Below are 15366 nucleotides of genomic sequence, written 5' to 3'. Positions count from 1 at the left end.
AGCTCCCTCCTTCCATCTATAAAAGTTCTTACCCACTGATTGTCAGCAGAGAAGGGGTAGTTGGCCTTTGGACAGGACTCACCACCCCCCGGTTGCTGGCATCCAAAATAAAGCAAACTTTCCTAAACCAACTTTGCATTTTTATTGGCTTTTGAGGAGCGAGCAGCCAGATCCCCACTTGTGGTTACAAAGAGACTGGTGCCTCTGATCGCCTCCCACCCACCAGCCCTGATGGGGACGCCTAGAAGAGTCAAGACTCACCGGCAATCTTTCTCAAACTCCTTGGACTCATCTGTGCAGTGGAAAAACTTGCCCTTGAAGAGCTGCACGGCCACCACGGCGAAGATGAACATGAACAGCATGTAGACGATGAGGATGTTGAAGACATTCTTGAGAGAGTTCACCACGCAGTCAAACACGGCCTGGTGGATCGGGCGGGAGAGTGGGTGTGAGCAGGCTGGGAGCTGGCCCAGCCTCCACCTCCAGCAGCTCATAATATCAAAGTACAGGATTCCCATTTTACAGAGGAGGACATGAGCCACGGCCGTGCAGTTCTGAGAAGTAAGTGTGGGGGCTGCATCTATTTCTGAGTTTTTATGCATCCCAACCCCCCAATCCTAACCCCTGGGGAACGGGGGCCACTTCTCCGAGCTTCTCCAAGGTAAGCTCATGGCTCTTTAGGGCAAGAGCAGAGATCGTCAGTGGAGAGGTCATTTCCAGTTCCTTCTTTGTGTCCCTGCCTCAGGGTCACTCTTCTTTCCCAGCATCTGGAGTTGTGCGATCTCTTCCTTTTTTGCCCACCGATCACTAGGGGGCGCTCTGGATTTATGAGTTGACTCCACGTGCCCTGGAGATTCTGCCTTGAGTAAGATGAAATCTTTCCATCATCCTGCCAACCCCCACCCTCCACCCCCAGCCCCATTCTGCTATGAATCACAGTGGGTTCTAACTACAAGTTAGCATCAAGGGTCATCGAACCTACTGGAATCGCATGTTAGCTTTATTGGCTTTCCCTGGGGGACAGAGTGCATAGTTCTCATGGGGGTTTCAAAGCAAGCTGTGACCCAGAAAATCGGGAAGAGCCACTGAACCGACTACTGCTGGATTCCACGTATTTCAATGCAAGCCGGTTTTCAAGTCCGGAAGGTAGCCACATTTCCTCTTTGAATAATTCATCAACAAAAAGGGGGCGTCGAATCATTATTTCCCAAACTATGGGGGAGGAGCCCATCACCAGTGATATCAGACAATACGTTTAGGTCCTTACAGGAGCCACAAACCAAGTAACACTGATTGCATGGTTGCAAAGTTATTCTCTCTCTAATTCTCTCAATCCTTTTGAGTGAAGGAGAAAGTCTTCCTTAGCTGTTGCTGTGTTAATAACATTTATAATTTTCCTTTTTATGCTTAGGTGTTTGTTTGTTTGTTTTTGGTTTGTGTGTTTTCTTTTGTTTTTGACCCACCAAAACAGGACATGCAGGATCTTAGTTCCCCAACCAGGGACGGAACCTTGTGTCTCCTATGTTGGGAGTGTGGAGTCATCACCACTGGACTACCAGGAAGTCCCTATACTTCTCATTTTTTAAGCAAGAAAGAACAAGCATCCATACTCAAAATCTTTGTCAGGCAACTCTTCTGGGCTAGATTTTGAGAATAGTTATCTTTTTTTTTTAACAGATATTTAATTTTACCTTCTATGAACAGTGGATTCTGGTTTTTCCAACTTGAGAAACTTGACAAGCATGTCCTTTTAAAATAAACCCACTTAAGTAAAAAAAAATAAAGTGACTTAAACATTAAGATAATACAGGTGCAACATAAATTGAAACAGGGTGTTTGAATGACTAAGCTTCATATCCTTTCTTCTTTCCTTTTTAAAAATTTGAAATGACAAGTGTTTGGGAAATGCTGCTTCATGCTGTTTTGGAACAGGAGATATTGGAGCCTAGAATAGGCAGGTGAAAAGTTTAAGGTTATGTGGGACCAGAAACCTAGTTTCCTGCTTCCCAGATTCGGGTTATGCCCTGTTTTATCCACATGATGCCTTCATGGGAATTAGGAAAAGGGACCTCAACTTTGCATGAGACATTTCACCTAATGGAAAATTACCATAATATACAGATTTTGTTCCATTAACTCACTCTACTGCCATCTACTGGAAAGTTGTAGTAATAAGTAAATCCACCACAAAAAGTAGCAGCATCCCTTTCAACGCGGTGTCCTTGAGCAGTGTGCAAACTGCTCAACTGTACATGGCAACCCTGGGAGATCTCCCATATACCCCGATCTCACCTTGAGCTTTGGCAACCGCTTGATGGTTTTAAGAGGTCGTAGCACCCGGAGGACTCGGAGGGATTTAATCGTGTTGATGTCCTTTCCTTTGCTATTGCCACTGTGGAGGGATGTTAGGATGGGGAGAAGGGAAGAGAGGGAGCCAAGGTCAGGCTGGGTGGTGGGTGGCCTGTAGCCGCACGTGACCCCAGCCTCCCAGGTTTAGGAATCTGGGGTAAACCTGGCATAACCTTGCCTTGCTGAAGAGCAGTCAGTTCCCCTGCTACATCTGGGCACAAGGGTTAGTGAGCAGATGGCCTTCTGAGGTTCTTGGGGTTGTTGAGGGCCCTCCACTGCTGGGCTGGGCCTGAGCAACTGCATGGGGGCGGGGGGCCCTCAGATCCAGCATGAAGGAGTTAGGTCCTACCCTAACCTGTGTGCTCTCCTCGGAGCTGGTCTTACTGAGCTTTTAGAAAATGGGATGCCCTCCCCACCCCCCCCACATTTCCAACAGGATCCATAAAGTCCTTAAAGTGGCATTTAAACAAGAACTCTCCTCCCCCACCCCTCCCCCAATATTCCCTGAACCCATGGGGCGAAAAGAACTGGAACATCAGATGCTGATGTTGAATCACTGCCTCATTCTTTCAGGGTCTCTTAGCTCATTTTTGTCAGATAGCTGCGTAAAAGTCCAGCCCAGGATCTACTGGGCATGAGTCCTAGCACTGTAGATGCCATGACACCCTTAGCCAACCATAATTCAACCCCCCCACCCGACCCTGCAATGAGGAGGGCACTGGGTGTGGTCATCAAAGGCTTGTGATGAATGGAACTCACCACCCACCCAGCTGCCCAAGGCAGAAACCCAATAGTCATGTTCATCCTCATCGCCCTCCTACCATGGCCACCGTCCTAGGTCAGACCCCCATGATCCACCTCCCAACTTCCCCCCACTCTAAGTCTCTCTCTTCTTCTACCTTTTCTGCACACAGTGACCAAAACAATCATGCCACTCTCCTGCTCCAAACCCCTCTGGAGCATCTGAATTCCTAGCAGTGCCATCTCTTAACTTGGCATTCAAGGCTCTTCAAAATCTATTCCAACTTACCTTTCCCTTTGCATCCCCATTGATCATGACACACCCCAAACCCCAGCCACATGCTCTGGCTTCTGTTCCTGCCCTTCCTCCACTGCTCCATTCACAGAACTATGCAGCCTTCAAAGCCCAAGGAAAATGTCCCTTCACAATCTCTGCTGACTGCCTCTGGGTTCTGCCAAACCCCAGTGCTTATTCAGAATCGCTTTTGTTTCTGTCATTGGCTCTGGCTTTAGACAGTGTGTGTGTGTGTGTGTGTGTACGCCCAGTTGCTCAGTTGTGTTCAACTCTTTGTGACCCCACGGACTGTAGCCCACTAGGCTCCTCTGTCCATGGGATTTTCCAGACAAGACTACTGGAGTGGGATTGCCATTTCTTTCTCCAGGGGATCTTCCCAACCCAGGGACGGAATCTGCATCTCCCTCATTGGCAGGCAGATTCTTTCCCACTGAGCCACCTGGGGAGCCCTGGCTTTAGCCAGAAAATGCCCCCAAGGCAGAACTGTGGTTTATCCTTCTACGTGTTCATTTTCCCTTTAATCTGGATTCTTGTCTCCGCCCCCAGCACGTGCCTGGTGTGTAGTTTCAGGACACATGTGAATGGATCCAGATTGGAGTTCTTTGGGGACCACTGAGCAAACACCTCCCTACAGTCACCTCTTGGGTCGTGAATAGAGCTGCCTCAGAGACATCCTCCATGCTGTGCCTGTCTATCCAGGTACAAAATCATTTTTATTTATTTATTTTTTTAAGGGTTTCTTTCTCTCCCTTTGCAGAGAAAAAGAGAATTGGACTTTAACCTGTCAGGCACAGCCATGCTCCAGGATTCAGCAGTCTGAGCACGGTTTTTTTCTTTATCTAAACCGAAGTCATCTTTATGATCTCAAAGCTGTGTCCCCAAAGTATGAGACACATCAGGAGAGTTGCTGAGATGCTTTTAGGCAGAACAGAGACACAAGTAACAGGATCGCACAGGGAAACAGCTATGTTTTCTTCAAGTTATCTTCCAGGCTTTCTGCTTTGGTCAGAGAGGAAATCTCTGGTAAGTGTTCATATGTGTCTAATGCCTCCCTGGCGGTTGGTGGTGGTGTAGTCGCTAAGACATGTCCGACTCCTTGCAACCCCATGGACTGTAGCCAGCCAGGCTCCTCTGTCCATGGGATTTTCCAGGCAAGAATACTGCAGTGGGTTGCCATTTCCTACTCCAGGAGACCTTCCTGGCTCAGGGATCAAACCTGAGTCTCCTGCATTGGCACACGGATTCTTTATCTCTGAGCCACCAGGGATTCCCTTAATGTCTCTTTAGCACTCCCTAATCTCCCTTTTAACAAAGAACCTAGCTTGAATGCAACAACTTGCAATGCGACTGTTTCACTTCTGTTGAATTCACTTTTGCAGTTGCCATTCTATCTGAGGTCAACGATACTGGTTGTATGGGGATGACATAAGGTCTTCTAGCAAACTGCAATAGAGCTTAGACTCTATGTTGCTGGGGAAAAAGTCAAGCAAGTGGACATCTAGGTTGTATGCAGAACTGGCTAACATTTTTTTTTCTTTTCTTAAAATTCATTTCTAATTGGAGGATAACTGCTTTACAATGTTGTGTTGGTTTCTGCCGTACATCAGTGTTGAATTTGGCTAAAATCTTGATGCACCAAACTGCTGACATTTGCGAACACGCCTCCTGGGGCACATCTACTCATCTAAAAAGTACTCTATGGCCATTGTGGGGATGTCTCTCTCCTAGGAGGCACATCTCCCTTGGGAGAGGCTGAAATAATCCTCTGTGTTGAGACACCAAGGAGACTGTTCCTGGCAGTTTGGTTCCTGAGCATGCAGGAATGGCTTGATCAAGGTATTCTCACAGAAAACAACCAGATTTTCAAATCACTTTGTTGAGACTGTTGATGTTCTTGGAGAAGGGGAGTTATTCCTCTTAAAGCACAAGCCCTCACTGTTTGGAATGTCCATGCTTCTCCCACCTGGGAAGTTAGACATTCATTCCCCTGATAACCACCCATCCGGCTTGATCTCAGATCACGGGGAGAGCGCCCTCCACGCCCAAGAACTGGGCTAAACGGTGGGTCATGGTGACAGGCAGTGGCCAAGACGCCTCCAGGCTCAGGCTCCCTGGGGAGTAGGCTGAGGGGCTCTAGTCACTGCAAGCGACAGGACGGTGGCAATGACACGAAGCTACGGAAACAGGCCCAGAACCAACATGGCTGCGTCAGGGCACAGAGAACAGGACAGAACGAGAGAGAGAGAGAGAGGGGCACTTTACCGTGTACTGCTCCTGGTGAGGTGGCGTCGGAGGGAGAGACAGGTCGTAAGCGGCCTCAGAAGAAAGAACACAGGACACGCACATACACGCACGCACACCGGAGCGCGCCCTTGCCCGGCCGGGCACCGGGAGGGGCCGCCTCAGGCTGTGGCTCCGGATGGTGTCCATTCTTCCATCTGGAAGACCTCCGTTCCGACCCCTGCCCTTGGCAGGCTCCCGGCACTGCCAAACAGCACCGAGGAAGCCAAATTTTCAAGTCGCAGGACAGCCAGAAAGTTATCAACTACCGAAGGCAAATTTGCCAGTAAAGGTCACTGCCAAGAGCTGGCGAAAAAACCCTTTTCTTCAGGGTTTCTGGGACTGGAAGACTTTAGAATGTCTTTATTTTTTTCCTCCCCAGCCACTCTGTGCTGCATGTGGGATCTTAGTTCCCCAATCAGGGACCGAACCTGCAACTCTATAGTTGCATTGGAAGCGCGGAGTCTTAACCATTGGTCTGCTAAGAAGTCCTTTAAAATGTCTTGCAGGGGATGAGCTTTGGAGCTGGGGAGACCTGGGTTTGAATCCCAGCACTGCCTTTAATTTTTTATGTTTGTTTTTGAACTAATTTTCTAATAGATTTCCGCTGGGATGAATGGGCGCTTGATGAGTATTGGAATAAAGCAAACAGATAAACAGGAAGTATCTGTTCACATAGCAAGAGGAAAGAATCCAGCTGCTTTGAGTCGCCCTTAATTCATCCTCATCTCTGAAACAGCCCTTGGGGATGCTGAGGTTTGATACACATTTATGGCCCTGACTTTACCCCCTAAGTTTTGAAGATGAGAGAAGGCCGCTAGGAGTTCCAATTTGGGATGAAATTAAGGGGCGACTCTCAAGAGTCTTTTGGGAAAATGTGGGCCTGGGGAAACCTCTCTGCATCTGGCAGTGGCCCCTTGCACAACTCATCTTTGGAATCAGGGCTCAGTCTTATTACGACCCTCCAATCATGACTGGAGATCAAGGTGTGAGAAACTTGACTGCCATTATTAATAGAACAGTGCACCTGCCAAACAGATACTCTTCAGAATTTCCCACCTGCCCCCCCTCTTTTGAAATTAGTGATATTTCTAAAAATATAATGGTTTAATGCCTACAAATATTCCCACTGGATTCTTCCCCCTCCTGCTACCTTATCAGGATACCTCAGTGGTTCTCAAAGCTTAATGTATCTAGGAATTAGTGCACAGACAGAATGGTATACATTCTCCTTTTTGGATTATTGAGGAAGGTTTTCTCAAATTTATTTTTTAACTTTTAAAAACATTAATCCATGGCTTGTGGGATTATAGTTCCCATGCCCCCTGCAGTGGAAGCTTGGAGTCTTAACCACTGGACCATCAGGGAAGTCCCTGGAGAAATGTTTCAACAACAGTGATTTCTGCTCAACCTTATGGATGACATAAGGTGTAATACGGGAGTCTTCTGAATGTCACTGCATCTGCTTGTGGGAGGGTGGTACTATTACACCCATTTTCCAGATGAGGCAGCTGAGACTTAGAGAGGGAAAGTGACTTATCCAGGGTCACACAGCCAGCAAGTGACAGACTGAGCTTCAAACCCAGGTTTGTGTATCTTGCACTCTAATCTTCTATTTCTTTCCATTTCATTATACACACACAAAAGAATGCCTTCAAAGGTAGGGCCTGTTTTGAGGAGGATAATAAAAAAATGGCTTCCTCCTTCGGCTTCCTTGCAGTTGGGCTCCTGAGCATGCAGGAGTGGCTTGACCCAGGCGCTCTGCCGGCCATGCTGGCCCGCTTTGTGGGAGGAGTGGCAGCGCCAGATGGACTCTTGGCAGCGAGGGCAGGACCATGATCCCCCAGCTGCTGAGAAGTGTCAGTTGGCCACCCTGATGCATGGGCACAGAGCGTGATGTCATGTGTGGTGACTCATGAAATGGTGTGTTAATGGTGGTCACATGGACACGGCACACTGTCAGTGGATGGAGCAGGACACACACACACACACACATACACACACACACACACACACACACACACGGATATTTGGGGGAGGTGCAGGAGGGGTAGAAACCAACACGAGAGCTTCGACACATCCTTTGGAAGACCACAGGGATCATCTTCCCATATCCCAGACGGGGCCACAATCACAGCACTGCAGAATCCTTGCCTCCACCCCAACAGGCCAGAACAGCAAGATTCCTTTCCACAAAGAAGGGAATAGTCTCATGCCCTCTTCCCCTGGACTTCTAGGCCTTGCTGGAGACTCGAGGAACCCAGCCAGGCCAGGCTGTCAGGTCTCATCCTCCTGATTTGTGAAAGTGTCCACATTCAGGGCTGAGAGTTGGGCGGCAACCTTGAATCTGACAGTTGAATTCAACCTTAGTGATCCTGCCTGCATGCTTAGTCACTCAGTCACGTCCAACTCTTTGCGAACCCACAAACTGTAGCCTGCCAGGCTCCTCTGTCCGTGGGATTCTCCAGGCAAGAATGTTGGAGTGGGTTGCCATCTCCTCCTCCAGGGCATCTTCCCAACCCAGGGATTGAACCTGTGTCTCCTGAGGCCCCTGCACTGCAAGCGGATTCTCAACCACTGGGCCATTAAGCCCTTAGTGATCTTGCTAGACTCATTTCCCGCCACAATCTCTCTGGGCTTGTTTCCTCATGTACTAAAAGGGAATAATAAGAGAAATTCTTATATGGGGCTGTAAAGATTAAGTAAATGGAGGCTGTTACTGTCATTATTATCTGGTCAAGTATCTCAAATTTATGGGGAAACTGAGGCACAGAGAGGTTCAGGGACTTGCACATCTAGAGAGAAACCAAACAGGCTTGCAGGAACCTTTTTTTTTTTTTTTTTTAAACAATCAGGTTTATTTCATACTTGCTGGGGACCTCAGCTTTGTCTATGAGGAAACAGGGACACACAGGACAGAAAACATGAATTAAAAGAACAGAAAGAAGGAAGCAAAGGACTCTGGGATTGGGCACTCAAGTGGAGGCTGTCAGAGCATCCCTTGCTGCTGCTGCTACTGCTAAGTCGCTTCAGTCGTGTCCAACTCCGTGTGACCCCATAGACGGCAGCCCACTAGGCTTCCCTGTCCCTGGGATTCTCCAGGCAAGAACACTGGAGTGGGTTGCCATTTCCTTCTCCAATGCATGAAAGTGAAAAGTGAAAGTGAAGTTGCTCAGTCGTGTCCGACTCTTAGCGATCCCATGGACTGCAGCCTACCAGGCTCCTCTGTCCACGAGAGTTTCCAGGCAAGAGTACTGGAGTGGGGTGCCAGTGCCTTCTCCGCAGAGCATCCCTTACTCCTGCCAACATGACATCCATCTGGTAACAAGGAAAGGCCTCGTAGGGCAAGAGACCTCAGGTAAGAGAGGCCAGGAACCTGAAGCCAAAGGGAGGACTCTGAAACTTTTCTGGGGAAAAGAATAGCAGCTTGAGGGCTCCTTCTCTGGTGGAATGGCCAGGCATGCACAAGTTGCTAGATCAAGGCACTCCACCAGCTGTGCCTGGCCTGTAGCCCTGCCCTGGAGGGGGAGTGGCAGGACCAGATGGATTCTTGGCAGTGAGGCGGGGAGGGTGTGGCAGGGGTGGGGTCTCAGAGCCTACCTATTCCATCCCTAGGACCATCACATAAAGGTGCTCCCCGGGTTGTCAGCCCTTCTAAAACCCCAAGAACATCCCTAACACTCGTCAGGATCCTACTGGCAAAACTACACACCCCAGTTCCTGCAAGACATATAAGTTCACTGAGACTCACAGGGATGACCTGAAATCCCTTTCCAGACCCTTTCCTCAAATAGGAATTTAAAAAACAATTTGAAACAGGGATTTTCAAGGGCACGGACTGGCTGGCTTTATGCCTGTAGCAACTTCATAAAACCAGTTTCAAAGGTTGACTCTGCAAACATGCTGCCAGATTTCTGTGAGCTGTAGGCTCATTTTGAATGCCCTTGTATAACTTTATATTTAAAGGGAAAACTCAAAAAATTAAAAACACAAAATCAGCTCCCTGTGGCAGATTCTTTTGCAAACACAAAGAATCCTTTTGCTGATTGATTCTGGGTGGAAAAATAATTTTGTTTTTTGCAGATTAGGCTTGCTTCAAATTGAGTCTAATTGTAGCTTCAGGGAAACTAGGCCCATTATGGCAAAAGTTCTATGACTGAGAGGCTTGTTTCCCAAACTGCGAGGTCAAATGGGGGATGGAGGTGGGACAGGGCAATGGTGGGGGCCCCCTCTTTGGCAATGAAACTTGTTGGCTCCCACAGAGGTCTGGAAGGAAAGTTCCAAGGATGAACTGATGGGCAGCAGACACTACTTCTATTGTCCTACACCTAGGGGTGTAAAACAGAGGGCGAAACCCACTACCCAGGCCAGGCCACAGCGGGCAAAGTAGGGGGGCTGTGTGTGGAGATGGACGTGGCCTCTTCCTGAGCCCTGGGGGACTTGGGAGCTGCTGGCCAGATGTCATCCTGGAGGGCTGGAGGAAGTGTGGGAGGGGGTGCCTCCCTGCACTTGCCTTCCCTGGTCCTGGAGACCACGCCAGGTTGGAACATGGTGGGGACTGGGTCTTTGATGCCAGAGTGAATGGTGGAGTGCCCGCCTTCTCCAGGCCATATGGCCCAGGTTAGACAGAAGGTCAAGGCAAGGGAGAGGATGGAAGGGAGAAAAAGAGATGGGAGGAGGAGAGGGAGAGGGAAGAATGGATGGGGAAGGTTAGGGAGGGGGAGGGGAGGGGAAGAAGGGAGGGGGAGGGGAGGGGAAGAAGGGGGAGGGGGGAGGGGAGGGGAAGAAGGGGGGAGGGGAGGGGAAGAAGGGAGGGGGAGGGGTAGTGGAGGCAGGGGCTGGAGGGGGAAGAGAGAGAGGGCAGGAGAGGGAGTCAGAGAGAGGGCAGGAGAGAGAAAAGGGGCAAAGAGAAAGACAGAGAAAGACAGCAACAGGACCAAGGGAGGGAAGGGGATCTGAGAGGGGTTCACCCCCAGGCTTTTCAGAATTGAAACTTTCTCAGAAGCTAGCATGATTCCTAACTGATTCCTCCTTGTAGGAGTCGCTCAAATAACTGATGGATGGAGGGAGAAGCATATTTAATTACATTCTCATATCCACAGTGTATTGCCTTTTAAAATCTTTTTTTGGGGGAAGAAATTTGTGCTCACTTGATAAGAAACCAATTGTACCTTGATTTTTTTTTTTTTTTTTTGGTCATTTTTATTAATCAGCATTCTGTGAAACTTCTATGTTAAATCCTGTATTCACTTAACTATTGAGGTTCAGTGTTTCTTCCTGACTTGTAGCTGCTTTTTATATATGAAGGCCATGGATGCCCTGTTTTATTTGTGGCAATCTTTCTCCTCTAATTTGCTGTGCACTTCACTTTGATTATTATTACTATTAAATCTACAGGACATCTTAATAATAATGTAGCCAAATACTCAAATACTTAAAAAAGTGGGAGAGAGAGAAGAAGGGGGAGAGGAGGGAGGGAGGAATAAAAGAGAAAGAAAAGGAGAGAGGGTAGAGGGAGAGTGGACCGAAAGAGGAGGAGAAAGTAGATGATAAAGAGAAGGAGGTGGAAAGTCTGGCTGGAGTCAGAACTACATTCCGCCTCCTGACTTTCATGGTACATCTCTACCAGCTCAGAGGTGTTCAGAAACTCTGGAGAGTTCTAGCTCTTCTGACACAACCTGACCTCATTGTGTTCCCAGGAGTGGCCCACTTTAGCCCTTAAATTGGAAATGGGCCACCACGCTGGCCTCCTGACAAACCAAGTCCTCGCTGTGTGGTCGGGGGGCCGTTCAAGGACTCCTCCAGGTCTGCTGAGAGGGGGCCAGGAGGCAGGGGCACAGAGGAAGCCCCTGACTTCTCATTATGTGGGTGAGGTGGGTCTGAGTCCTTCTGAGACTCCTTTTTAGGAATGATCCACTGTGATTGGGCACAGACAAGGTCTGTAAAAAGAATTGTTTCTGGATTAGGAGCTGATTAGTTTTTTTGACCCCAAACATCTACGACTTAAGGAATGTACTGCTAAGTTTGCTACCAGGGCCCTAAGAGCTAATGGCTACTCAGTCCTTAGATGCCATCTTGGAATTGCCACCCAGAATGTGGGCACCATCTTGGAATGGCTACTAAGCCTTTGGGTGCCATCTTGGAATGACTGCCCAGAACTCAACTGCCACTTTGACATGGTTGCCCAGAATCTAGGCACCATCTTGGAATGGCTTCTCAGCCCCTGGGGTGCTATTTTAGAATGGCTGCCCACAACTCGGGTGCCATCTTGGAGTGGCCTGATGAGACATGACCTTTCAGAGTGTCCTAGGACTGCCAGGAGAAGTTCAAGACACATGAGGGGAGTCATCAGGTCTAGAATTACAGGGCCTGCAGGCATAGGGTGGGGGTCCAAATTCTCATGCACATTCATTTCCTAATTGTCTTTTTAGGGGCTCCCCAAAGAGACAGCGGAGCTTGTAGAGCAGAAGGAAAATGAAACGTCCTGGTGGGGCTAGTCTACAGAAAGCAGCACAGCAAGGGGTTGGTGGCATGGCTGTGTGAGGAGGTAGAAGGTGGGGGCCCTTCTCCTTCTTCCTCCATGGTGGCCATCATGCAGAAGCCAATCGAAGCTCTTCCTGGTAGCATGCGGATGCCTCCCGCCACCCCAGAGCCCCCTTTTCCCATCTCTACACCTCGAGAACATGTCCCCTGATGCAGTGGGTTGGGGGTGGAGGGACAAAGTGGTAAGTGAAGTCCTCAGGAGGAGACTTACGTGAAGGCAAAGGCCACCAGGGCCCCACTGACCACTATGAAGTCGAGAATGTTCCAGAGGTCACGGAAGTAGGCACCCTGGTGCAGGACGAGCCCCAGGTCGATCATCTGAGGAGGAAGAGACAGCGTTCTGATCCCTCATCCCCACCCTGGGGAGCAGTATCTACCCTTTTAGGCTTGGTGGAGGGGCCCCTGGAGGAAGCATGGTAGCCAACAGGACCACCTCATCCTGAGGGGATGGGTCAGAGGCCAGGGGACCTCAGGGAGGAGTGAGAAGCCCCCGCTCAAGGCCGCTTCCCACCTTGGGAAAGGTAGTTCTGACTTGCTGGTTCTTAGGTCAAAACCTCAGGGTCCCCCCGGCTTCTCACCTCACATCAGATCCATCAGCAAACCTCATTGGTTCTACTTTCCAAACGTTCCAAGAATCTGCCCACTTTTTACCACCTTGTCTGCCACCACCCTGACTGGTCCCATCATCTCCTGCCTGGACCGGAGCAATCATCTGCTCCCAGTTCTCTCGGATCCCCTACTCCCCACCTCCCACCCTGCTCCTCTTTCCAAGTCTGACCTCCCACGGAGGCTAGAGGGTGCCTGTGAACATCCGAGTCGTCACGTCCCTCTGCTCGGACCTTTCCATGGCTCCCACCTCACTCGGGATAAAAGCCCCAGACTGTCCCGTGGCCCCCATGTTCCTGCTTGATTCGTCCCAGTCACCTCTGCTCTCATCTCCCTGCTCTGCTTTCCCCACTCTCCTCTCTCACTTTCAGCCACATCAACTTCTTCGCTGCTCCACAAACACCAAGTATTTCCAATCTCTGGGGTGAGCCTCTTGCACCAAGGTGGGATTCTTGAGAGCGCAGAATCCTGTGGAGCCCTGGCACTCACCTTGATCACCATCTCAAAGGTAAAGACGCCTGTAAAAACGTAGTCAAAATATCGCAGCACCTGCAGGGGATGAAAGCAAGGGGGCAGAGGATCACTGGCTTGCTCCAGCAGAGTCCCGTGAACCTAGCCATGGCCCACTGGGGTATATGGCCTCTAGCAAGGTCCCCAAGGAACAGAGTCTCCACCCACATGAGAAAATGCTGCAGCCATGTACAGAGGGGCAGGTCCTGCACTGCACAAGGGCCCCTCCCAGCCTGTCTCCGTGCAGATTTGTATGTTGTGAATGAAACTGTCCAGCAGATGGCAGCAAAGTCCTAACAAAATCATTGTTAAGGATCGTTTGCTTACCAATGGGAAGGGTGCCTCTTTTCACTTGCCCAAAGCCCTAAATGGACTAGAGGTGGCCTCAGGGAAGTTCAGGAAAGACTCTTACTTCTTTTGGCAACAAGTCTGATCCCCCAGTGTCTCTGACCTTCTGGTCTCCTGGGTGAACAACTGTTCCCGCATAGAGTTTCCTAAACATGATTAGCCTCCAGGACAGACACTGGGGACCGACCTCACTGCGGCATCCATTTCCTTCCAAGTACGCAGCCATACCCTCATCAGAGTGGGTTGATTCTCCCTCTCCTCGCTAACTTACACAAGACCAAGTACTAGCGGTTTCTGGACAGGCAATGTCTTGCACTCTGGCCTCTTTCCTGGCCATGCCATAGCACATCCCTTGTGTGACCTTGGCGTGAGGATGTTGAGTGGCATGAGGATGCTGGCAAAGTGCCCAGCACGCGGTAACCCCAGCGGCTGACCTCAGATCTGGCTTGTAGTGAGGGCTGTTAATTACTGAGCAGGCCACCAGAGGGCGCCTGTGAGCCCACAAGTCAGATCACTGCCCCCTTCTCTGCTCAAGAACCCTCTATGGCTCCCACCTTACTCAGGGTGAAAGCCAAAGTCCTCTTTGACCTCCAAGGCCCTGGACAATATGTTTGGCCACCTCCCTTCCCTCACCTTGTCCCACTTTCCTCTGGCTCACTCCACTTCTACCACCCTCGATATTCTTACCTCAGGGCCTTTGTACAGGTTTGTTGGCCTGGAATACTCTGTCCCATGTTCCACCTGATATTCTCTCTCTCCTCCTTTATGGCTTGGCTCAAATATCACATTCCTGACTGCCTGTTTAAAATTCCATTTTCCTGAAGCTTGGAATCTTCCTTACCGAGTCTACCCCTTCCCCTACATCCCTCACCCCTGGCACTTATCACTTCCTGGCAAACTATTTGTCATGGTTATTAATAACGTCACTGTCCATCTCCCCCACCTGAACATCAGCCTCACGGGGGCAGGGATGTCTGCCTGTCCCTGTGCTATCTCCAGCTTATAGCTCAGGGCCAGGCATACAGCAGATACTCAAGAAATGCTTGCTGACTGAATGCACGAGGCTGGGGCTGCCCTGGGTCCTGCAGGAGCTGGGCTCTGCGATCTGTGTGGTCACAGCTCACGTTCTCATCATGTGTGGCGCTTGGAGGGCCCTCCGAGACCAGAGTGGCCAGGATAGCTGACTTCCTGGGATGGGTGGCAGGTGCAAGGGCTTGGAAGGTTCTGGGAAGGCTGAGGGGGTGGTGGTGGGAGAGCATTTGAGGTGTACCAGGCAGCTGAGACAACATGCATAAAGGTCTGGTGCTCTGCGAGCTCTGGGAGTGCAGGGACGATCGTACAGCCTGTCAATCCTTGCTGTTTAGCTCAGCACCCGGCACGTGGTAGTTGCTTATTAAATAATTACTAAATAAAGCAATGAATGGAAAGAAAGGTAGGCCAGGCGGTCAGGTGAATCAAATTCTGGAGAACTTAAAAAATGGAGCAGGAGGAAATCAAAAGGCCAATAAATTAGGTTCAACCATATCTAATATATAGATCCTTTCGAGTTCTACAAATGGCAATTTTCTGTGACTCAGTGGAATCCAAAATTCTCAGTCTCATTTATCATAGGGAAATACAAATCAAAATCCTGATGAGATTCCAGACCCACCAGGTTGGCTAAATGAAAGAACCCACAGCACAAGTGTTGGCAA

At 49.6% G+C, this 15366-nt stretch overlaps 1 protein-coding gene across 7 annotated transcripts in view; it reads right to left on the bottom strand.

Moving 5' to 3' along the window:
• CACNA1A (calcium voltage-gated channel subunit alpha1 A) overlaps nucleotides 1–15366 on the bottom strand; it is a 253311-nt gene that overhangs the window by 52144 nt on the left and 185801 nt on the right. For all 7 annotated transcript variants that reach the window (XM_024993853.2, NM_001075129.1, XM_059887937.1 and 4 more), the window contains 4 exon segments: nucleotides 13304–13363; nucleotides 12420–12526; nucleotides 2293–2392; nucleotides 262–422 (listed from right to left, as the gene is read on the bottom strand). In XM_024993853.2, the coding sequence (XP_024849621.1) occupies nucleotides 262–422; nucleotides 2293–2392; nucleotides 12420–12526; nucleotides 13304–13363 (428 nt within the window).

This window comes from Bos taurus, chromosome 7 (assembly GCF_002263795.3).
Source record: "Bos taurus isolate L1 Dominette 01449 registration number 42190680 breed Hereford chromosome 7, ARS-UCD2.0, whole genome shotgun sequence".
Classification (NCBI taxonomy): Eukaryota; Metazoa; Chordata; class Mammalia; order Artiodactyla; family Bovidae; genus Bos; species Bos taurus.
The sequence above is the reverse complement of the archived record's forward strand: the minus strand, read 5'-3'. Positions and strand labels throughout refer to the sequence as shown.